At 32.9% G+C, this 23,932-nt stretch overlaps 11 protein-coding genes across 11 annotated transcripts; 9 read left to right on the forward strand and 2 right to left on the reverse strand.

The window, feature by feature from the left end:
- Nucleotides 1-642: 642 nt before the first annotated feature.
- Nucleotides 643-2,451, forward strand: NRD1 (Nrd1 complex RNA-binding subunit; the record flags this gene model as incomplete). The annotated part of the gene is made up of 1 exon (XM_003684478.1): nucleotides 643-2,451. The coding sequence occupies one exon, from the start codon at nucleotides 643-645 to the stop codon at nucleotides 2,449-2,451; it is 1,809 nt and encodes a 602-aa protein (XP_003684526.1).
- A 458-nt stretch (nucleotides 2,452-2,909) lies between these two features.
- MRPL17 (mitochondrial 54S ribosomal protein mL46) lies at nucleotides 2,910-3,722 on the forward strand (the record flags this gene model as incomplete). Its single annotated transcript, XM_003684479.1, has 1 exon — nucleotides 2,910-3,722. One exon carries the CDS (start codon nucleotides 2,910-2,912, stop codon nucleotides 3,720-3,722), a length of 813 nt encoding a protein of 270 aa, XP_003684527.1.
- Nucleotides 3,723-3,947: 225 nt separating this feature from the next.
- Nucleotides 3,948-5,471, reverse strand: TEX1 (Tex1p; the record flags this gene model as incomplete). Its single annotated transcript, XM_003684480.1, has 1 exon — nucleotides 3,948-5,471. One exon carries the CDS (start codon nucleotides 5,469-5,471, stop codon nucleotides 3,948-3,950), a length of 1,524 nt encoding a protein of 507 aa, XP_003684528.1.
- Nucleotides 5,472-6,197: 726 nt separating this feature from the next.
- On the forward strand, nucleotides 6,198-7,244 carry RTC4 (Rtc4p; the record flags this gene model as incomplete). The annotated part of the gene is made up of 1 exon (XM_003684481.1): nucleotides 6,198-7,244. One exon carries the CDS (start codon nucleotides 6,198-6,200, stop codon nucleotides 7,242-7,244), a length of 1,047 nt encoding a protein of 348 aa, XP_003684529.1.
- A 440-nt stretch (nucleotides 7,245-7,684) lies between these two features.
- Nucleotides 7,685-8,182, forward strand: GIS2 (mRNA-binding translational activator GIS2; the record flags this gene model as incomplete). The annotated part of the gene is made up of 1 exon (XM_003684482.1): nucleotides 7,685-8,182. The coding sequence occupies one exon, from the start codon at nucleotides 7,685-7,687 to the stop codon at nucleotides 8,180-8,182; it is 498 nt and encodes a 165-aa protein (XP_003684530.1).
- A 307-nt stretch (nucleotides 8,183-8,489) lies between these two features.
- Nucleotides 8,490-11,042, reverse strand: FOL1 (trifunctional dihydropteroate synthetase/dihydrohydroxymethylpterin pyrophosphokinase/dihydroneopterin aldolase FOL1; the record flags this gene model as incomplete). Its single annotated transcript, XM_003684483.1, has 1 exon — nucleotides 8,490-11,042. One exon carries the CDS (start codon nucleotides 11,040-11,042, stop codon nucleotides 8,490-8,492), a length of 2,553 nt encoding a protein of 850 aa, XP_003684531.1.
- Nucleotides 11,043-12,062: 1,020 nt separating this feature from the next.
- COQ6 (putative N,N-dimethylaniline monooxygenase COQ6) lies at nucleotides 12,063-13,535 on the forward strand (the record flags this gene model as incomplete). The annotated part of the gene is made up of 1 exon (XM_003684484.1): nucleotides 12,063-13,535. The coding sequence occupies one exon, from the start codon at nucleotides 12,063-12,065 to the stop codon at nucleotides 13,533-13,535; it is 1,473 nt and encodes a 490-aa protein (XP_003684532.1).
- A 306-nt stretch (nucleotides 13,536-13,841) lies between these two features.
- TPHA0B04300 (uncharacterized protein) lies at nucleotides 13,842-14,846 on the forward strand (the record flags this gene model as incomplete). The annotated part of the gene is made up of 1 exon (XM_003684485.1): nucleotides 13,842-14,846. The coding sequence occupies one exon, from the start codon at nucleotides 13,842-13,844 to the stop codon at nucleotides 14,844-14,846; it is 1,005 nt and encodes a 334-aa protein (XP_003684533.1).
- A 255-nt stretch (nucleotides 14,847-15,101) lies between these two features.
- On the forward strand, nucleotides 15,102-16,328 carry TGL2 (triglyceride lipase; the record flags this gene model as incomplete). The annotated part of the gene is made up of 1 exon (XM_003684486.1): nucleotides 15,102-16,328. The coding sequence occupies one exon, from the start codon at nucleotides 15,102-15,104 to the stop codon at nucleotides 16,326-16,328; it is 1,227 nt and encodes a 408-aa protein (XP_003684534.1).
- A 458-nt stretch (nucleotides 16,329-16,786) lies between these two features.
- SIP3 (Sip3p) lies at nucleotides 16,787-20,482 on the forward strand (the record flags this gene model as incomplete). The annotated part of the gene is made up of 1 exon (XM_003684487.1): nucleotides 16,787-20,482. The coding sequence occupies one exon, from the start codon at nucleotides 16,787-16,789 to the stop codon at nucleotides 20,480-20,482; it is 3,696 nt and encodes a 1,231-aa protein (XP_003684535.1).
- A 994-nt stretch (nucleotides 20,483-21,476) lies between these two features.
- DSL1 (Dsl1p) lies at nucleotides 21,477-23,702 on the forward strand (the record flags this gene model as incomplete). The annotated part of the gene is made up of 1 exon (XM_003684488.1): nucleotides 21,477-23,702. The coding sequence occupies one exon, from the start codon at nucleotides 21,477-21,479 to the stop codon at nucleotides 23,700-23,702; it is 2,226 nt and encodes a 741-aa protein (XP_003684536.1).
- Nucleotides 23,703-23,932: the final 230 nt, after the last annotated feature.

Below are 23,932 nucleotides of genomic sequence, written 5' to 3' on the forward strand. Positions count from 1 at the left end.
CCTGTATTTTCCTAAACAGGTAATCATTATTCACGAACACGATTGAGTTTTTTTTGTGGCAGTCCAAAAAAAATTTAAAAATAAAACACTAGAATGATAAACACAAAAACAAAAAAAAAAGTTATATAAATGGAGTCGATTTTCTGTTTTTTTTTCCTAATATCAGTCAAATAGTAGTTGCTTTAATAAAAGAGACTTTAATTAAGAAATTAGTTCGTACACTATTAACTTATTACATTTAATACTGGCAAAAGAAGGCAAAGTAATTGTTTTTTCAAAGAATAATAATAATCAGTGAACAAATTAAATTCCTATAAGTAATAAATTGAGTACAAACGTATTTTATCAGTATATTCACGTATTTATTATTTTATTTTTTTGCTAGAATAGAGTCTGTAAAGAAAAAGCATAATACAAAAGAAGTGAGAAAAAGTAACATAATAGTTTTCTTTTACTTTTTCAACATCTATATATATATATTATTGTTTCTGAGGTTGTCATATTTTCATATTTTTTTTTTGGGTGGTTATATTGAAAGTTTTTATTTTTAATTGTTTAAAATTTCTTTGTTTCCTTTCTAATAATTCAAATTGTTCTAACACCTAAAAATTGTCAAATATATTTATATAATAGCGGCAAATAATGAGCGAAGTAGGAGATTTTCAAGACTTTGTAACTACCTTGGAATCCTTCAGAGATTTAAAATCAGGTATTTCAGGTTCTCGTATTAAAAAATTAACAACGTATGCACTTGAAAATGTTAACGATGGTGAAAAAATAATGAATGTAATAATTAATTATTCAAAGACCTGTCCACCTAGTCACAAATTGGGTTCTTTATATATAATTGATTCTATAGGCAGAGCTTACTTAGATGAAAAAAGAGCAAAAGATGAAATTATTAATTCAGAGGCTAAACATGGTAGTTTTGCACATGCATTGTATATCTTAGGTCAAGTCATTGAATCGTTGATAATTGAAGCAACTGAAAAGAGTATTGAAGATAATAAAGATAAAATCCGTACATTAATTGATATTTGGGATAGAGCAGGCTTATTTAGAAAAGATATTTTAAATTCAGTAAGGGCAAAATGTTTTTCAATGAATGTATACCAAAATAATACTCCTCATAGTAATACTAATGAGATCACTAATAATGTCAAAGTTGCTTCTCTTTCTACCGGTCAAAATGATCAAATTTTGCCAGAAGATATTAAGGATAGATGCATCGCTATTTTAGATAACTTGAAACCCTTGCCAGTGGTTCCAGATGTTGAGCTGCCAGAAAAACTTTCATCATCTGATTTATCGGAACAACAAATAGCATTATTTCAATTACTGAGTAATATCCACCTTCAAACTAGCGGTCCTGTAGTTAGCAGTACCAGAGACAACAACAACGTAGCTGGACATGTCACAACCGAATATGGTAGTAGAAGAGATAGAGAAAGAGAAAGAGAGTTCACCAACAAAAGAACTAGATCCAAATCTCCACCTCAACAACATAAAAGAAAACAAAATTACGGGCAAGATTACAGTAACAATAATACCCACAATTCTCATAATTCTCATAACAGTAATACCAACAGTAGCAGTAGTAGCGCTAATCAAAATAATAATCATCACCTATATCCAGATGAACGGAATGTGCAATCTAATCAGCATTATAGACAAAACACTGTATCTTATGACCCCAGTATTCCTCCAGATTGTGTTAAAGTTCTAAGTCGTACTTTATTCATTGGTGGTGTTCCTCCAACTATGAGAGAATGGGATTTAGCTAATGCTATGCAACCATTTGCTGCAGTTCAAAGTGTAATTCTAAATAATGCCAGAAAGCATGCCTTTGTAAAAGTTTATTCAAGACAAGAAGCTGAAAATGCGTTAGCACATTTCAATAAGGATGGGGCATTGCCTCTAAGAACACGTTGGGGTGTGGGTTTTGGCCCAAGAGACTGTTGTGATTATCAACATGGTTACAGTATTATCCCACTCCATAGATTAACGGATGCGGATAAAATGTGGTCCACTTCTGCTCAATGGGGTGGTACCAATAACGAGCCATTGGTTCCGGGTATAGTATTTGAAGAACCTGATATCAATATCAGTGAAGGTGTTTCCTCTAAATCAATTTCTTATAAAGTCCCCTCCGATAGCATAAGAAGTCAACAGAACTATCAAAATGTGATGCACCATCATCCACAGCCACCACAACAGCAACAGCAACAGATGATGTATGGTGGTTACCAAGATACTAAGTATAACAATAATAACTTTATGCCTCCACCACCACCACAACAACAATACAACCAACATATGCCTCCACAGCCTCACATGCCTCACATGCCTCCACAGCCTCACATGCCTCCACAACAGCAACCACAAGGATTCGATCCAACAGCACAGCTGAATTCACTAATGAGCATGTTAAACCAACAACCACCTCGTTAATAAATAAACTTCACTAAAATTGGTGAACTATCATCACCAAATACCATGTGTATCACTATATATCAATATATACAAAATTTTAAATAGAATATATATTTATAAGACTTAATTACAAGTTGAGCGAGTTTTCTTTATTGATTATAGAGGTCAATAATGCGTCCATATTACATTTAACATTGTCATTCTATAATGTTATTCAACCTCTGCTAACATAACTTAAAACCAATACTTCGTTGAGAATGATTTGTTGATTAAAGGTCAAATTTCCAAAATTTCCATCAATTCTAAAAAATGAAAAGATCACAAAGCCTAATATATAATAATAATCATAAAAGATGGTAAGTTTCAAAGTATGAAGTCCATGCATATTGTAATAATTATCTTTTAAGTAAGTTTGACAAAGAACAACTTAGTATATTAGTCGAATTCCCAAAAATTTCTAGCAAAGCAAGCACTCTATGTTGTCAATTAGGAGAAGTTTGGCAACCTCTTCAGAAAAGGCTGTTTCTTCAAGCTTAAGGGCAGGTATAATATTATCCAGAAACCCAATTGTAACTCCAGATGTAACCAATTTTGAACAGAATTACTATACTTACCAAGCCTTATTGGAGAGGCGTTTGATGTGGACCTTCCCTCATTATTATTATTTTAAGAGAGGTACATTATCTCAAAGTAAGTTCTCCAGTGCTCAACCGGGTCCTATTTCAAAACTTCCAGGTGTATGGTTTCCTAAAGGTGTTCCAGATGTCAAGCATAACAGAGAAAGAAGATTGAAGCAAGAAGTTGTGTTACCTAAGTCTAAAGGAGATGTACAAGAAGGTAATGGGAAATCCGATGATTTGACAAGATCAATTGAACCAAATTCAAGGATTACAGAAGCTGATAAAACCAATGATATCACAAGTTTAGAAAGAAAACTAAGCAGAACGTTATATCTACTTGTTCAAAATAAAAATAAAATATGGACCTTCCCAAATTTTGACGCAACCAATACTGGACTACACAAAGATGCTGAAGAAGGATTAAGATCATTAGGTGGTGAAAAAATGTATACTTGGACTGTTTCAAAAAAACCACTTGGCTTTATTGAAAATAAAGATGGAAGCAAAGAATTTTTAATTAAATCTCATATATTAGCAGGGAGCTTCCAATTACTAAAGAAAAATGAACATAATATATCAAATTTTGCATGGTTAACGAAAGAAGAAATAAAAGAAAAGGTTAGCCAGAGTTATTATAACTATACAGAATTTATGCTTGCTGACAACTAATTAACTATTCAATAATGATTCCCAAGATATGATTCTAATACTGTTAATTATTTGTCTTCTGTTAATAATGCATAAATAATTCGCAACACAGTATTCTCATTTCATGTAAATAAAATAAAAATCAATAAATATTGACAAATATTATCTTTTTTATTCAAAATAATTTATAAATTTTAATTAATAATAAAAGTTTACAGTGTTCTATCAAACTTTGAGATTGTAGAATTAATTATGTGAGAATCTAGCAGGTCTAGGGTTGGCTCTCGGTCTCTTATTTCTATTTGGACCCCTGCTAGAATCTCTACCAATGCCTCTATTTATGTTCCTATTTAAGCCTCTGTTTGACTCTCTATCTGGACCTCTACTTGATTCTCTGCTTGCTCCTCTATTTGGGGCTCTACTCGAGTCTCTATTCGAGTCTCTATTCGAGCCTCTAAGTAGTGCTTGTTCACTATTCCAATCATGTTTACTTTTTTTGGCATTAAGGTCATTATAAGTTCTAGCCTTTTCGTTTTCAGGGAATACTTCTGGATGGAAAGATTTCCAAAATGATAACTCATCAGAGTGACCCTTTTCAGAATATAACCTGCATAGCGTATCGTTTTCCCCTGAGATCATTAACCAAGATTTATTAGGATAAAACTTGACAATAAAATCAGAATCTAAGTGTTTCTGATCATAATCATTTATTTTCTCTGTGGTTATCATGTCATAAAATCTAAATTTTCCTTCTTCTGAAACCACAACTAACAGTTTTCCAGATGGGGATAAATCAAATGTACGTATATTTGATTCACATTCTACAATGGTACTGATACAAGTTAAAGATTCAAGGTCCCAGATCAAACATGCGCCATCTTCTCCTACACTCACTAATTTATCACCAAGTGGTGTAACTTTCAAACCAGTAATTTTTCCTCTATGTGCTGGTACTTTGATAATATTCTTTAACTCTTTGTTATTATTAACTCTCAGCAATGAAATTTCGCCAATTGATGTACCTACAATAATATAATTTCCATGATTATTCCAACATATAAAAGTAATTGAACCTTCAACTTCTTCATTAAAGTTATAGAAATGAACTTGTTTATGATTAGCTTTGACATCAAACAAACATATTTCATTGTTTTTGGTGACTGCAGCTAACCATTGGGATGAAGGGTCATAATGACATTTTGTAAATCTCAATTTAGCATCTGAACTGTCTAGATTCAATGTTCTATACTTTGTTAAACTGTGTGTATTATGATCCACATTCCAAATTTGAATATAATTACTATTTGAGACAGTTGCAAATTGGCCAACTTCGTTAGAATTCCACGATATGGACGTTATAGGTTTCTCCACTCCCATGGCATCTTTTTTGTAGGCTTTGAAGGATCTATTAAAAGTATCATGGACTAAAAACCACACAGTGAGTGAGCCATCATATCTACTGTAAGCTAATGCTTTTCCAGTAGGTTGAAATTCAATTGCATACACTTCATTAGGTGATATACCCACGACGAATCTTGATTTGGCTCTAGAAAGTATAAGCAATCTACGATCATCAGTGATATGTTCTACATTTTTTTTATTTAGTAACTCATCGGTAATAGTTCTAGTCAATTTCTCAGATAATTTCTTATCCATAGTAGCCTGTTTGTATATAGATGTAGCCAATTCATTATTTGTAGTATCTGGTACGACAGGCTTCTTAACGCTTGTATTTCTCTCACCTCTGACTGGAGGCTTCGAAAGTGACATTATTCTTTGGACTTCAAGTATTATTCAATATCAGTACTACGCTACCTAAAGTTTAAGCTATTTCCTTCAACCTGGTTCAAATAACAGATACTTTTAACTATTATGTTTTTTAATATTTATGAGCAAAGTACTATGAAATGGACGTTGGCAATTGTAAACTGATTAAAACAGACCTCGATTGAGTTCAATTGAGGTAGAAATTAGTTATAGACTTATATATAGGTATATAGGATGTATCTAGTCTAATTATCTATAACAAGTATTTTATACTTAAGATTAAAACTTTGAACAAATATTTGGACAATTAAAGTTTAGTTTTCATTGAAAACCTTTTCCAAAGAACAATTCTTTAAAGCTTTAGACATTTGAAACATGGTGAAAGCATTTTATGAGATGTATTATTATAAAACTATGTATCATTTGAGTCCAATAGAGATGTGGATTGATGTATTCGACTATTTATCTGTGTTTCATACATTCTGCTACTAGTACAACACCTTCTTACACATTTAATCATTACCGGGTGTTTTTATTGAGCCTTTGAAATTTCAAAAGTCGATGAGATAGCAATTGATCTTTTACAACTCATCAATATACTTTTTAACTACTGGTACAGATAAGACTACCAGCTGCTAAATAAGTAAATAAGAGTGTTTTACAATCATATAATCGCCAATTTAGGAACCACTGGCAACCAAATCACACCACGTTAACACCAGATTCAAAATGAACGATACTGAGTCGAGAACTAACATTAATAAAAGACGTCGTGTGTATCAGACAAATGATGGTAATAATAACAAGGTGAATATCATGAAGAGACTAGCTAAACTTAGGGATAACAAGAGGAAAGTGAAGAAGTTAAAGGCTGCTGACACCGACATCAGTTCCGATGAATTTGATTCCATGTCTGACGATAGAAATAGCAAGTGTACTCCTGGATACTCTTTAGCAGATTTAAACTGTCCCTTACTACAGGATGAAGGGAAGAGTCGGAAGAAGAAATCTTCTGATATTATCGAACAAGGACCTGAGATAGAAGAAGTTCAACTACAACAAAAATTGCACGATGATGTCATCGAGGCCACCTCTCAGCAGTCATCATTATTAAAAAAATTGAGCACTGAAGAGCATCTAGATCACATCTGGACTGGAGACTTTGAGAAAAGAATACCAACTAATGCAAAGACAGAGTTAACTGCCGATGAGGTAGAAGAAACTAAGGCATATTTTATGAAGAAGTATCAGTTACCCAATGTACTATATTTCGACGAATTACTAGCGAAAGTCAAACCAAAATTCAATATTGTTGATAAGATCTTAAAAGGTAAAATGGCATCACCGTACTATATTGAGGCAAAACATTTGCACAAGAACTCAAAGAAAGCATTACTCTCCACCGACGAGTTCAGGCATATGGACATGACGAAATTTCAAGCCGGGTTCTACGGCTTGAAAAGGCAGTTGAGACTAGGACAAGAGATATACAACAAATTCAGGGTCATGTTACTTTCCAATAAGTCACCGACACTGAAATGGTGGGGCGCATTGGATTTTGCCCAGTTTGTTCTTGCGCCAGAACTGCTATTACACTTATGTATCGAAGAGATGAATCTACAAAAGAAGGCAGAAACCACAGAGGAAGGACATTCTGACGAGGAACTGGACGCTAGAGAATTGGCATACGACCTCTTCAAAAGCACCATTGTATTCGGCACTAGCGTCGCTGATGCATACCCACTAGAAGAATGGGAGTCTCATATTCGGACGTGAGGGAGGAGGGAAGAGGGAACAAGACACATGAACGGTACTCTTATACATGTCTTATTGCTGTGGATGCCAACAATAACCTACTACCATGCATACATGCATCATGGCCATCGATAGCCATGGTGCATAACGTCCCTTAGGCATGGGGTTACCCGCGTGTCACCAAGCACGACGGTTCCCGCCCAATTTTGGAAAAGTGAAAAATTCATTGAAGTTAAATGCCAATGTTGTAGATGTTTTAATGCATCCCAGAAGAGTTTCAGCTGGTGGATGGTTTGGTAAGTTAATGAATTGTAATTTTGCAAATGCAATCTTAATTTGGATCTGGATTATATTGGGCATTGTTTCTTCGTTTTATTAATACATACTCCCTCCTGGCTTTTATTTTAGATTAGGACTTAGGGCGATAGCGACGAGATACTCTCCCAGATTAATAATTGAAAATGTCTCAAAAAGCTTGTTACGTTTGTGGTAAACTAGGTCATCTAGCCGAAGATTGTGATTCTGACAGATTGTGTTACAACTGTAACCAAGCTGGCCATCTGCAATCCGAATGCACCCTTCCAAGATCCGTTGAACACAAACAATGTTACAACTGTGGTGAGACCGGTCATGTTAGATCTGAATGTAGTGTTCAACGTTGTTTCAACTGTAACCAAACTGGCCATATCTCAAAGGACTGCAGTGAGCCAAGAAAGCAAAAATTCAATAACGGCATGAGCGCCCAAAGATTCTCAAGAAATAACAAGGTCTCCTGCTATAAGTGCGGCGGTCCAAACCACATGGCTAAGGATTGTTTACAAGAAGATTTCAAGTGTTACTCTTGTGGTGGTGTAGGTCACTTATCAAAGGACTGCCCATCCGGTTCTGGTGTAAACGCCAAGGTTTGTTACAACTGTAACCAAACTGGCCACATCTCAAGAGAGTGTCCTTCTTACTAGATATAAACAAGAAGAATAATAAGATAACCCATTATTTCTTAATAAGTTTGTATTATAAGTTTTCAAGAAAAAATAACATTGTTTTAAGTTGCCATTTCTTTATGAGCATTTAGGGAGTTTCAATGATAAATTCCAGATATATTCTCCTTATAATTATATAATATTTAGTTCGAAGATCAGAAAATAAAACAATTTTAGTCAAATTTGGTAGAGCATTGATGCTCTATCATACTATGCATATTGTATTCACTAGAATATAGGCGGTGTTTCATATACTTAGCGTTAATCTATCATAGGTGTACATTACTCATTGCAAGTCGTCAGAACGGTAAAGTTCATCTGCAATTTTTAACACTTTACTGCAGTCTACCGCATTATGAACTCTCACAATATTAGTATCAAATCCCACACATGATGCAATCATAGCACCTGTTGCAAAATCTCTTTTAACTGGCTCTGATTCTTCAATCATATCACCAATAAATTTCTTTCTTGATGGACCTACTAGTATAGGCATATTGGCAAAATTTACATAATCGTTTCCTTCACCTTTCAAAGACGGTAGTTCAACTGAATAATTTTTGATTAAAGGTAATTGTTTAATGATTTCAAGATTTTGCTTTCCTTTCTTTGAAAAACCTAAACCAGGATCAATGATAATTTGCCAACGTTTCACCCCTTTTTGTAAAGCGTGTTGATATCTCTTTGCTAATTCGTAACAAACACTCCTAATCAATGGATAAAATAGATTGTCATTGATAAGTTCTCCATTTAGATATTCTTTGATGTTCTCATTCGATTGTGATGGAGTAGCTTCATATTCATTTAAGCTACTCATGGTAGATATATCACCTCTAATATGAGATAACACATACGAAATTTGAGGGTTCTTTGCAACTACATCAAATAATTCTGCGTCAAAAGAACCACCCGATATATCATTGATGATATCAACGCCAGCTTCAATTGCCTGTCTTGCAACTTCAGCCCTATAGGTATCAATGGAAATGATGATGCGCGATTGATCTAACTTCTCGTTGTTTCTAATGCCTTTAATTAATGGAATGGTTCTGTCGATTTCTTCTTCTTGGCAACATTGAATAGAATTTGGACGTGTTGAACATCCTCCTATATCAAATATTATATTCTCCCTGAATGCTTTAGTCCCTTCGTATACTGTTTCTACAAATTTCATTTGCTTTTCTATTTCATTGAAAATGTGACCACCATCAGAAAACGAATCTGGCGTCGTATTAACGATACTCATCAAATATGTTGGAGAAACTGTTTGGTGAATCAACGTCTTTTTAAAAGGGTCCAATTTCACATTGTTTTTATACTTCATAAACCTCTCAGTATCAGAGAGTTTTCCATAGTGGTTTTTATTTATAATTGGTGTTACTTTCCACAATATATTTGCTTCATCTTGTAATCTGTAAATTGATTCTAAATGCTTTAAAATTGGTTCAGTTGTTATTGGATGAGAAAATGTAGGATCAAGAAGTTCACATAAAGGTTCCAAGACAAAAGATCTTTCTAACATACGTGGATGCGGGATGACTAAATTCTCTGTACTGACTATAATATCTTCATTTTTAGAATTCATAAAAAGAATTATGTCTAAATCAATCGACCTTGGACCATTGTCAAAATGTTTTACTCTTTTTAAGTCTTCATATTCAATCTTTTTACACAACTGTAAAACCTCATCTGGGTTTAGTTTTGTCTTCACTTCTAATACACCGTTTATGAATTTTCTTTGATCACCAAAATACATAGGGTTACTTTGAAATAAAGATGATACTTTAGATACAGTGACATCTTTTGTTGATGATAATATTTTTAAAGCTTCAACTATATTTGAAAACACATCACCTACGTTTGATCCAAATGCAAGATAAACAGTATTGAATCCTTCATCATGTGTGATGGAAAAATTATTGATTATTTGACTAGGAAGATCATATGCATTATTTTTTTCACCGTTAACAACATTATTGTTGATCGTAGGCAATTCTAACTGATCTAAGTCTAACAGATTTCTTTTGCAACTAACACCAACTCCCTCTGTTTGCGTGATAGCGTTCAATTTTAGTACTTTTACACTAATTATTATATCTTCTTTATTTTGTAGGTTTTTAAAATATTTATCCATAGAGATAACTTTGGCAACATTTTCAACTAGTGCTTCCACTGTTAAAAAATTTGAGTTTTCGACATAATCTACTACCTTGTCAATAATTTTCTTATATGGAGGTTGAAAGACATCTTTCTTTTGCCATGGGATTATGATATCCAGAGTTGCATTTTGTTTATTTAGTCTCTCGAAAGGATAAACTCCAATCAAAGTCAGAACATGCAAATTTGATATTACCAATTCATCTTGTAGCTCGTCATTATTTTTATTGGAATTAATAGCAATCGTGAAGTCATTGCATCTTAAATGCGAAGATTTCAAATTAGCTTGTAAGTTTAATTTCTCAATACCTTTGAAATTTTTCATTAAATGTGTTGATAAATTTCTAGACAAAGATCCCAAAGAGTCCCATTTACCATGTCTAGTATTATTCACAAAGTTCTCAATTTGTTTGGAAATTAAAGCATAATTTAAAGTGTAATTTAAATCATCATTACTTGCTGCTTTTCGAAAATCTGTTTCCATCTTTAAACTTACCAGTAATTTTTGTTTAGACATTTGATTCCAAGCATCTGTTCCTACAGTAGTTGCCAATTCTAATTTCTTAATATAGACAACATCTTTATTATTTTCTACCGTTTGTTGACTCATATTCCGCACTGTCCTGCCACTTAGCTGCCTTGATGTATTAATTGACCTATTTTTTAATATATTAATCGACATTAGTCCTTAAATTAATATGACAGTCAATATTGTAAAAGTTGATAACAAAAATGATAGTTTAACAGGTAAAAGGTCTTGCTATTTACGACGAAAATATTTTTCTTGAATGAATAACGAATTGATTGAAATGATCAAAGCTCTCTGAAGTCCTAAACATGGTTATTCAAACTTCAATTGAATCCTATCTTGCCACTGTTTCCCCAGTAATAAGTGACAAATCCAATGTATTTCTATGAATTCCTCCTAACTCATCACCAAAATCATTTCGAATGTGAGAATATTCATCGTTACCTATGAAGCCACAGTCATCATCAGATCATAATTAATATTACAGTGAGGGTAACAAGACAAAGTCGCTATTCACATAGCAACGTTATGGGATTAATAACCAAAACTATTTGCTAAGTATAACTTTGTTCTGACGCATATGAACACTTCAATATTTTCCATGATCTTATTAAATCAATATAGAGACTTTCTTGAATACATTTCTATCACAATGGGAATTCAAACAAGTGCCTTTGTCACTGGCGGCTATTTTCTGAATGCCATCTTATAATGTCTGACAAAGGGGCCTTATATTTCCAACTTCCTCGAATCAAACCATTTAAATCATTGAACTTTCATGAATCATATGGAGCAACTATCCACTTACACAACTACCAAGTATACCACTGTCATCTCTTTCTTAACAAGAGTATAATCTAAACTCAAACTTTACTTACTCTACTTTTTTGGACTCTTTATATAAAGGTCAAAAACTCGCGGCTTTACTATTTAAAGTGACCAAAATTATTTATAAACGATTATATTAATCACAAGAAATCAGTTGGTCAATAGGACAATTGTTTCAATCATACTCAATTGCGCATTTGAAAGATCTATAAAATAGTAATTGACTACTATTATCTGATTAACTGCACACTACATTTACTTTTAGACGGTATTGTTTGCCATTTGTGAAACGTTTACAGACTAAGGAGACCGTCGTTTAAAAAATAGTGTTCCTACATTGCTACCATGTTATCTTCGAGATCGAGGTTTATTTTTAACAAGAAAATTGTGAGATCTCTTGCAACGTCTGCTGCTGGAGTTAAAACTGCTAGAGTTAAAGCTGCTGGTACAACTCCTCAATTGACGGACGTTTTGATCGTTGGTGGTGGACCAGCTGGATTAACACTGGCAGCTGCCATCCAGAGTTCTCATGAATTGAGGAAATTCAAAACTGTTCTAGTAGAGGCTGGTGATACTATTAGTAAAGTGAAACCATTTTATAACTCCCCACCTGATTATTACACGAATAGAGTCGTTTCATTAACACCCCCTTCAATTGATTTCCTAACAAAAAAAATCAATGTGAAATTAATGGAAAATAGAATGATGCCTTATGATGGCATGTATGTCACTGATGGTATTAGCAATGCGACAATTGATATGGAGAAGGACTCATTGGCATACATGATCGAGATCTTAAATGTGCAGTCCTCTTTATTGGCAAGAATCGATGAGTTGAATTGTAAAGATCGTCTACAAATTATTGATAAGACCAAAGTTGAAAGCATTGTTTATTCAGACCCAAATGACACTAAATCTTGGCCTATAGTAACTTTAAGCAATGGCCAACGTTTTCAAACAAGATTGTTAGTAGGTGCTGATGGGTTCAACTCTCCAGTTAGAACATTTTCAGGAATCCAATCTCGTGGTTGGTTTTACAATAAATTTGGCGTTGTTTCCACTATGAAGCTTGAATATACTCCATTTAAAATTAGAGGATGGCAAAGATTTTTACCAACCGGTCCAATTGCACATTTACCATTGCCAGATGATAATGCTACTTTAGTTTGGTCTACAACTGATGAACTATCCGAACTATTGTTATCAATAAAGGAAGAAGAATTTACTGCTTTAATTAATGCTGCGTTTGTGTTAGATAATGCTGATATGAAATACTATTATAAACATTTACAAAATAAAAGCATGACTTCTAAACAACTTATCGACGATGTCACTTACAGAATTGATGAAGAGTTTGCCAAATTACCTAATGAATCTGATATTGATGAAAAATATCCTACAAAAGTGAAAATGATCTTAGGTCCTTCAAGAGCACGTTTCCCATTAAAAATGTTCCATGCTGATAAGTATTGTACAGATAGAATCGTTTTATTAGGTGATGCTGCTCATGCAACCCACCCATTAGCTGGCCAAGGGTTGAACATGGGCCAAGGTGACACAGAGGCCTTGGTGGATGCCTTGGAGAAAGCATCCAAAAGAGGATTGGATATAGGTTCTGAATTGGCTTTGGATCCGTTTTGGGCCGAACGTTACCCAACAAATACTCTATTGCTCGGAGTTGCAGACAAATGTCATAAAATATATTCCACCGATTTCCCACCTGTCGTCAAGTTAAGATCATTAGGTGCAGATGTAATTAATAATTTTTCTCCACTGAAGAATTTAATCACTGACACACTTGGATCATCTGCCAAATAAAACTATTTGTTAATTACTCTTTTATGCATCAAAGTATCTCCGTATTTGTAAATATCCATTTATGTAATTCAAATCCAAATAAAAACTTTAGCTAACGATATACATCGATAATATGACTTATTCCAAAACCAAGTTGATTCAATACCAATCTTTTTTTTTATAAACCTTTAATAACTATATATCAGTTCAAAACTTCTAATACCAAGGTTCTTGACTGAAAAAGTTTCAACTACTTAAAGAAAGTCATAAGAATTTTGGTTATTCAGTGTTGTAGCACATATAGCACCGAACTCGTTAGAAGTCAGGATGAGTGTACTGTTAGAAACTACCGCTGGTGATATTGTAATTGATTTAGCTTACAATGAATTCCAATTAGAAGCATATAACTTTTTAAAGCTCTGTAAGTGTAACTATTATAAATATCAAAAAATTGTTAAGAATGGCGATGAGATAAACTTTGGCGACCCAATTATTGGATTCAAAGAACGTAATGATCAATTAGTTTATGAGACTTCCATTAACGGATTACTAGATGTATCAGAAGAAACTACCTTAGTTCCTAAATTAATTAAAACTACTTCCAAAAACAGCGATAATTCAACGGGGGAAACTGGACTTGAAAAGGGTTCCATTGCCTTTAAGGTAATTAAACAAGATGGTATTGATTTAATTGGATCGAAAGTAGTACTGAAACTTGTCAGTTGCTTATATCCTGCTAAAGAGCTGGCTTATTTTGGGAACGTTCCAAGACAATATTGGGAGGTTTTAGATAAATTTATGCAATTGGATGATAAGATGGAAATTCGAGTGAAAAACATATTGATAATAAGGGATCCATTTCCAGATCCTGAAGGGTTTCAACAGTTTGATGTACCACTGCCGATAGGTGATGTGGAATTACCTAGTGAATTAATAGAGAAGCATCAAGCAAAATCCAAAATGAGTTTATTGAAAAGTGAAATAGAAAACCAAGAATTAGCATTAGAAATTATTGGTGACATTCCATCAAGTACGATTAAGCCACTCAAAACTGTTTTGTTTGTGTGTAAGTTGAATGCGATGACCAATGCAAAGGATTTAGCTCAAATATTTAGCAGGTTTGGACAGATCATATCTGTGGAAATCGTAAGAGATAAAGATACAGGAAGATCCTTGGGTTATGGATTTATAGAATTTGATAGTGAGGGTGCCGTTGAGCTAGCATATAGTAATATGGAAGGTGTAATAATAGATGACAAGAAGATTCATGTTGACTTCAGCCAAAGTGTCAGCAAACTTGCAAGCCAATGGACTTGCGGCAAAAATAAATAAATCAGCATTTATGTACGAATAAGTTCAAGCCTATAATGAACACTTCCTTTAGTAGTTTACGTTCAAAAACAGCAAGTATAATCAATCTTTTATAATCTTGGTCTTATAACCGTTTGCCCATGATTGAAAATCTATATATTAAGAGCTTGCCGCTAAGGTAACAGTAGTTCAATATTGAAATTTATGGTTTGCATTTAGAAGATGTTTTGAAATCAAATACGCAGTACATTTAACACAGTTAAAGAGGACAGGACCATGAATTATTACTTCAGTTCACAAGGTTTAGTTGATATCTGGAAACACATATATCCTGAGAATGGGAGAGATGTTCATCGTAACCAGTACTTCGAACCATTTTCGAGTTTAGTTAATGATCCACAATCTGAATTGTTAAGGTATTTTAATGAAAAACAGGAAGAAATAAGATCAAATACATCCAAGAGTTTGTTTACTAATATTTTGCAAGCTAAAGATACTATCTTTGAGGTACCACCTTTGCGTGAGTTTCATGCACCAAAAAACCCTGTCGTTTTATGTCATGGTCTTTCAGGATTTGATAAGCTTTTATTGATACCTCTGTCGAGCCAATTCATCCAGCTTTTAACTAATAATATGATAGCAAATGGGTCTGATTTTTCTATGGAGGACTTGCCTGAGACAGATATAATGCAAAACGTGAAGATGAGTTTAATTGAAGTAGACTATTGGAACGGGATTAAGCAAATTCTAGAGTTAAACGGTTGTACTGTGTTGACTGCCACTGTACCCGGTTTTGGTACTATTGAGAAAAGAGCATTGGCATTAAATCAATATTTAGAGAAGGAGGCTATAAAAATTAGTTCTGACAAAGATAAATTTAGCACTGGACGCAGTAACAAGATTAAACTAAACTTGGTGTCACATTCGATGGGTGGATTAGACTCAAGGTACCTAATAAGCAACATACCAAGTGATTTATATGATATTGTCAGTCTCACGACTATAGCGACACCTCATAGGGGCTCTCAACTCGCTGACTTTGTTGTTGACAAGTTTAATACAATAAGAATGAATTCACCAATTAAGGATACAAGAACATTATTACCTAGAAGCATTTACCAACTGACCACCTATTACATGAAATATTTTAACAATATAACACCAGATAGACCAGATGTGAAGTATTTCTCTTACGGATGCTGTTTTAATCCCAACTGGTATAATTTGTTCTTTCCCACATGGAATATCATTGACAAAGCCACAAATGGTGAACCAAATGATGGTATGGTGACTGTATCCAGCAGTAAATGGGGAGAATACAGTGGCACATTAGCCAATACCGATCATATGGATATAATAAATTGGAGAAATAGATTAAAGATCGAGTCTACTCAATGGCTAACATCATTTGAAGGTAAAAAAAAAGTTAAAGTTCAGACCTGTATTGACCCTCTCCAATTCTACCTCCTGATTGCAGATAACTTGGGAAGAAAAGGCTTTTAGAACTTTCAATACTATGTAGAATCAATTGGATATATGCAATGGAAATAACTAAACTCATATCATATAAATTATTATATATTTAAACTTATTGTCGATACCACTCTTGTAACGTTCATAGACTATGTGTGCGAGCAGCTGTTTTATGCGGGAGGACTGATTTGGAAAACTGGAAATGTTCCCAGTAATAACAAAACATAGACATAAAACAGGAGATATTGTAAGTAACTGAATGCATTACATTTTCTTTAATTGGAACCCAATCATTTAGGAGTTCAAGTATAGTGTTATAACTTTAAGATTCCGGGGGTTTTCTCATCGTTAAAGTCTCATATTTCTCCATCACTTAATAACATACGTTTGGGGTACCTCACAAGGTCAATTATCAAGATACTTTTGCACTTTATATCCAAATTTCGAAGTTAATTATACATTATTTACATTTACGCTGTCCATATACCATGACTTCAGATTCAAATAGAAACCAAGAAACTGAATTTAAGCAATTAAAGCTTATATCCGTCACATTCAAAGAGGCTTCGTTGGATTCTCCTTCATTCAGAGCCACTGTCAATTATTTTGAACATAGAATCGATATATTCCAAAAACTTTGGCTGGAAAAGATATCTGAATTTATCAGAGAAAAGTATTCTCCTGCATTTCAAAATTTCGAGACCCATGTAGGGGTAATGGTATCCAATATGGATCCTTTAACCAAATTATTCAACACTGGTATGATCTCAAATCAACTGTATACCCCAATTTTAGTAGATAATACTACTAGTGACTACAGTGAGTTACAAACGCATTTCACTAGGACATTGATTAGGGATGGTTCAGTATTATCCGAGTGTTTAACTCAATTGAACGATAATTGTATCTCAGTATACAGAACTTCAAGGAAAAAGTTCGAGAAAACCCAAAAGATCTACGATGATTTATTATTTAAGAGTAATATTTTAATCAAACCAAATCTTGATGTTGATCCTGAAGCATCAATGAAAATGGCTTTTGCTATTTTTGAAGCTAAAATGAAGTATTTAAAGGCTGCACTGGATTTAGTCGATGTTATAGCCTCTACAAAATTACAACTGGATGAATTTGTTGTAAATACAATCTCAAGGATATCAGATAATAATACTATAAAACAAAAGTTTTCAAGCGAAGTAATAGATTTATCACCAAAAATGACAAAATATGTCAATGATTACAAACAGTGGATGCTTAGAACTGCAAATGCTGCCAAAGAGTTGAAGAGTGAAATTGAATCAGCAAAAAAACAAATATATGACTATGTTGAAGAACGTGCTCGTCCATCAACTGATATATTAGAGTATACAATTTCCAGAATTAATTCTGAATCCTTGATTAACAAAAAAATATTCGATTTGAAAGTAAGAAAAGCACCAGAAAAGGCAGGTTGGCTATTTATGAAGACATACATAGGATCATCAACTAAACCAACCTGGGTGCGAAACTGGTGTTTTATTCAAAATTCTGTATTTGGAATGTTTGTACTTTCTGATACAAAAACTTATGTCCAAGAAACTGATAAATTTGGGGTTTTGTTAACTCATGTACGATATGAGCCAGATGAAGATCGTAAATACTGTTTTGAAGTTAAAATTCTAGGTAATAAATATAGTGAAGAAACTGGCGATAATGAGAAAGATCTGACTATTGTTTTTCACACTGAAAGTCTAAGGGAGTTAAAATCATGGTTGACAGCATTTGCATTAGCTCAACGTTATGTATTAGGATTAAACAAGAATAGTTACGAATATGATGTTGCATTTAGAAGGTTTTCCCCTGATTTTTTGGAATTCGCTTCTACATCCTCAAATAGTGTAGAAAAAATGATAACTAGTAATGATGATAATACTAGATCATTATTAGAGTTATTGAATGCAGAATTTTCTGAATATGACTCCTTAAAATTTGCAAATGAAGAATTATCGAAAATTTATATTCAAAGCACCATGATCTCAACAAAATTATCAAAGTTAGCGACTTTTTCTCATCTCTTTCAAAATTCGAACTGGTTGCCTTCAGCTCCTATCGCAAATATCTGGGGTGTAACAAATTGGACAGCCTATTCTGTATTGGATTCTAGCACAATTTTGAAAGGCATGACTACTGATTCTGTGGAAGATTATCCACCTAATTATCCTAATGCTATGAAAATCAGTGATATCGAGTTCAAGAGTATATTTTTCTCCATTGATCATAGAGTCTTGAAGTATCCAGATTTACTGATATTATTCAAATTCTCATCATTTTGGTGTCCAAATGAAAGGCAAAGCTTTTCAACAATATGTTATGTTACAGATTCACATATATACTGTTTCACAAATACTAATGGCTTCATTTCGTTACTGAAAAATAAGATTGCTAATATCCAAAACATCGAACAAGACAAAAATGAAAGTAATCTTTTGCATTTTCACGATAGCAACGGTCCTTACATTAGTATTTATATTCATTTTGATGAACCTAAAGTTATCCTAACTAAACTGAAATATCTGACTAAGAACAGGTGTATTAAACAACCTAAACAAGGATCAGAATTGTATAGCATTTTATCAAAAATTGAAACTACAATACTGAATCAAAAGAAGGAAGAAACTGAAAGACTTGAAAATGAACTAATTACTAGATCAAAACCAAATCAATCAGTAAAGATAAATGAGGAAGCTGTAAAGTCATTTTGGGATATGAATGAAGAAAGTTATAATACAATTTTGAGATCTAAGGAATTGCAAGATAAAAGTACAGCCCATCATTCTAACACATATGAGATTGGCAGTAAGGGTTTAACACATATTATATTTGGTAATAGATCCGATGCTTTTCCTACTGCATTTTATTTGGCTAAGAAGAAAAAGGTGTATGACAAGAATATTGGTTTATCATGGATGAGAGATGTCGATGAGAAAACTGGAGAAGACATACTTTATCGTACACTATCAATCGAACTGTCATTATTTGATAGATTAATCAATGTCGGATCTAATAAAGTCACTTCTGTAGACTCTAATAGTATTTCTGTTAAGCAGCGATTTGTGAAAGCGTTGGAAAATAATTATTATGAGATTGAACAAAGTCCTATTTATATTAAATTACCTCTATGCCGTTTATTAAGAGGAGAGCAAAGATATACCATCACTGAGCCTTATGACCCTGAGTATCAGATTGCAAGTAAATTTTCGATTCCAAATAGTAAATCTTTTTTGACAGTATTTTACAATATAAATATTATTGATGCCAAAACTGGTAATGTAGTTACGAGGGAGAGACTACATGAAAAAATAATGAAGAAATTGGTAATTAGTAGATGTCGTTATGAGTACATGTGGTTAAAAAAGGTAATTAAATATTATTTGGAAAGAATTGGGAAACATGGTAGGACCATTAAAGCCATCAAAATGTGTGGTGATTTTACACCAGATCCTGCAGCTGTTAAGGATGACATCACTAAGAACTCTGTAAAAAATGATGATGAGAAAGTGATTATTGTTTATTCATACACTTTAATACTAAGGATAATATTGAAATATGCATTTTCGAAATTTGCTAACGTCATCCTCCTATCAGTAAGAGGTATGTTTGGTATAGTTCAATTGCTGGGAACTGGTTTCGCTGATATGAGCAAATTTTCTTTAATTCTTTTATTTTTCACAATTTTATTGAACAGTTTCTTATCCTCGAGGTCCAACCTTACTTATTGGACCACGAAGAGAGTGAACGTGTTCTTTGATAATTTCCTTAAGGAAGATAATAACGATCTTCGTATGGACAGATTAATCATGTTGCATGAAGATGAACTAATTGGGGGAAATGGAGATTACAACTCTAACGAGAGTTTACCAGCCTGGTTGAAGTACAAACAGAAAATGTTTCATGATACTGAATTCAAAGAGAACAGATACGAAATTTCTTCTAAGAGAAACAAAATATTGATAGAATTGAAATTATTGAAAAACATGGAACGTGAATTGGTCCATGAACGCTTCCAAGAGTTCCTCGAGAAAGAAATAGAGAGATGCAATCTACTGAAAGAAAATGCTGGCGAAGTCATATCCAATGACCCTAAATTATCAAATTATTGCAAAAATTGTGAAGAGGAATACGATAATCTAAAATCATTACTACTGTGAAGAACCCTGGACGCTTCTCTATTTAACTAAGTATATCAATAGACCAAATAAAATACATGACAATCTAAATACAAATACTACTGACAGTGATCTTATATACAGGAGCTATATGTTATTATTACACTTCATTGACACTTCATCACGATGCTCCTGGCCCTTGAACTGATGCTAACCCTAACAGTTCACCAGAAAGCCGGGTGATGCGCCGTTGCGTGCAAAATTTTCAACTTCAAAATAATATTGGAAAAGTATAAAAGGATGATGGAATTTGCAGTGTTTGGAAGAGAGTTCCTTACTTTAAATAAGGATTTAAATGTTGATTTTTTTACGTTAATAATGTCTGCTAGATAGGTTGTCTAACAACTATTGCCGCGATTGAGTAATGTAGTTGTTATGATTCTCTTCGTTTCCTTCTTTGAAACGGTTCAGTCTCTGTTCCAGGTGTTCTGGAGGCTTCAAACTGTTATTCTAGGTAAGTTTACCTATTTGGCATTTTGAACAATGTAGATACTGTTCATGTTCAATTGACAGTATAGCTCTGCATATGTTTATATATACGTTGTTTATGATGATACTTTTCTCAGCTCACTCAGATTAACAAGTGATCGATAATATTTCCTTTATCCAACTTCATCAAAGTTTACTGATACAACTTCGTATTTTAAATTTATGTTAAGGCTCAATTATATATGTAATGTAGAAGTATGTAATATCTTAGGATGCTAATCTTGTTTTTGAACTTATATGTAGTTTGATATCTATGATTTATGTGGGTTACCTATTTTTCATCATCGAAAACAATTGTAGAAATATTCAAAACTTAATTACAGTAAACTATAAAATGTAAATATACTGTTTTGTAATGAATAATATCAGTTGGTTTATGAAGGGGTCAACAGTTGAATAACATTACTACGAGTTTTTAGATTATTCTTCTAAATAACAAAGGTTTGGAGTATAAGTAATATAACCTACAAAAAAGAGTAACGTTAAGATGTCATCTGAAACTTCCGGTATATCGGTTCTCAATGAACAAAGCATAAAGGAAAGCTTATTGCAGGATCCATTGTTGTTCAGAAATAAGAGCGGGGATTCTGTTGACTCAAACAGTAATGAACTGCTGTCTTTCGAATCTGTAATGAATAAAGATACTGCATTGGTAGCTGAATTACATGATTTGAACTCATTGAAACAAATTAGTGATTTGATTTTGGAATTTAATGCAAATTGGGAATATATTGAAGTAGAAAATTGCTATTATTCTCTTTTGAACCTAAGAAAGAAGCTGAAACAGAACGACACAGTTCTGGCAAAACAAAATATCAGATTTCAACAGTCAGTTATAACATACGTTGAATCTTTACATTTGAAATTAATAGAGAAAGTTTCTGATTTGTTAACAGAAAAGTTTTGGAATATAACATCCAATTCAGTAGTATACAATGCTTCTGTAGAGTTAAATAACGTAAAATTCGAATACAAACCGTTTCTGGAGTTTCTCTCAAATGAACTAATAATAGAAAATGATAATATACTAGATTTGAATAATTGGTTTATTAAAGACATGTCGCTAGGGGAATTGCATAACATGGTCAGAAATAAAATGAAGATAATTCTTAACGATTACCTTCATTTTGAATTACTTCTTAATAAATTAAAAGAAGCTCTATTCAATTCCAATATGAAGTTTGATTACGATGTTAACAATAGAAAATTATCATGGGAGGAGAATTATCATGATGTAAAATCTAAAGATAAACTTGAGAGCTTAACTAATATCGTGAACTATATGAATACTGAGTTATCTGAACTTAATTCAAAATTAATAGAAAAACTAAGTCCACTTGTTGCTAATGAATTTACGAAGTTGGTTAAGGGAAATATTTCTGAGATCGTCCAAAATGAAAATTTATCTACTACTGTATTAACGTTAAATGAGTCCATAAATAATTTGAAGAGTTTCACTCAAACAGCAAGTTGGTATTTCGATACTGCAGTGATCAATGATTTATTAAAAAGCAAGGAAGTTTATAATAATCTCATACTTGATCAAATTCTAGAAAGTCATCTAGAACAGTTAAGGAATATTTTCAAAAATAAACACTCAAACACAAAATGGAATGAACTATCAGAGTGTGATATTGGCAAGATAGCGATGAAGAACAATGCATCTATCGCTAAAACAGAAAAAAGTACAAAAGATATTATTAATCTAAATAAGGAAGATGATTGGGACTGGAATGATGGAAATGATGGTTGGGATAACGAAATTGATGCTGGGAGCTTAAATTCAACTCCAAAGATACCAAACGATAATACTTGGGATGAAGCTTGGGATGTGGAAGTTGATGTGGAGATAGATGACGAAGAGAATACAAGTGCAAATCAAGCAACAAATTTACATAGTATATTCGTTACTCAGTTACCATCTTTATTCATCAACATCGCATGTTCTTTCCAGAAGGAAGCTGAAAAAATAAGTGAAAATATTACTACTGAGGAATATTTTAAATTTAAATTCAATGTATTACAAACAGCATTGCTGGCAATTGCACAAGTTCATTATTCTGGAAAATGGTGGCAGCTATTCATTGATATAAGATATATTATAAACAGTGATCAAAAGTTTCAGAGACTAGAAGAATTGAACTTGAGATTCATAGATAATCATCTCAACATGGAAAAGAAGCAAGTTTACAACATTGTAACTAGCTTGTTGTCGTCATTAGACTCTGACGAAAATATTAAATATGCAAGTAAAGAAATTAACCATTTGTTAGGGATGATTAAAAAGAATATATTTATTCCGTTGTGTAAGATTAAAGGTTTAGAGCACGATTCTAATGTTCTTCAATTCATTCATTTTTTTTATTTTGAATGCATTGTTAACACAATCTCTAAATGGAAGATTATCTCTGAAAGAAACTCACATAATTTATCCGAATTGATATCAATGATATCGACTGGCTTAGAAGTTGAACAAACCATTAGGGACCAACCAAAATTTAGAGAAATGAATGAGAAATTTGTCATCACAGGCAAAATTTTAAGAAGTCATTTAAAAGAAATAATGAATATGTTCTACGATGGTGATTTCTACTTGTTTTCCACTGATGAAATCATTCAATGGATTGTCTTATTATTTGCAGACACTCCGTTAAGAAGAGATGCGATTAATGATATTCGTGACATCAGAAATGCTCAATTAGACGAAGACTAAAGACTTCCAGATACTCCATGTGCTATGTTTGCACGCTGACTTATCGTGTGACAATTAATTAAAATATATAATATTTATAGTAATTGAAACCATAAAGACTAATGCCAAATAAATGCCAATCACAACTAAATGTCGGTCGATATCGAAACCATATATTTTAATACTTCAAAGTTACAAGTCATTCTTTAAAGTTGCATAAAGTATTGTAGTAAGCGAGATCGAATAATTGC

The sequence above is a fragment of the Tetrapisispora phaffii genome, chromosome 2 (assembly GCF_000236905.1).
Source record: "Tetrapisispora phaffii CBS 4417 chromosome 2, complete genome".
In the NCBI taxonomy this organism is placed as follows: Eukaryota; Fungi; Ascomycota; class Saccharomycetes; order Saccharomycetales; family Saccharomycetaceae; genus Tetrapisispora; species Tetrapisispora phaffii.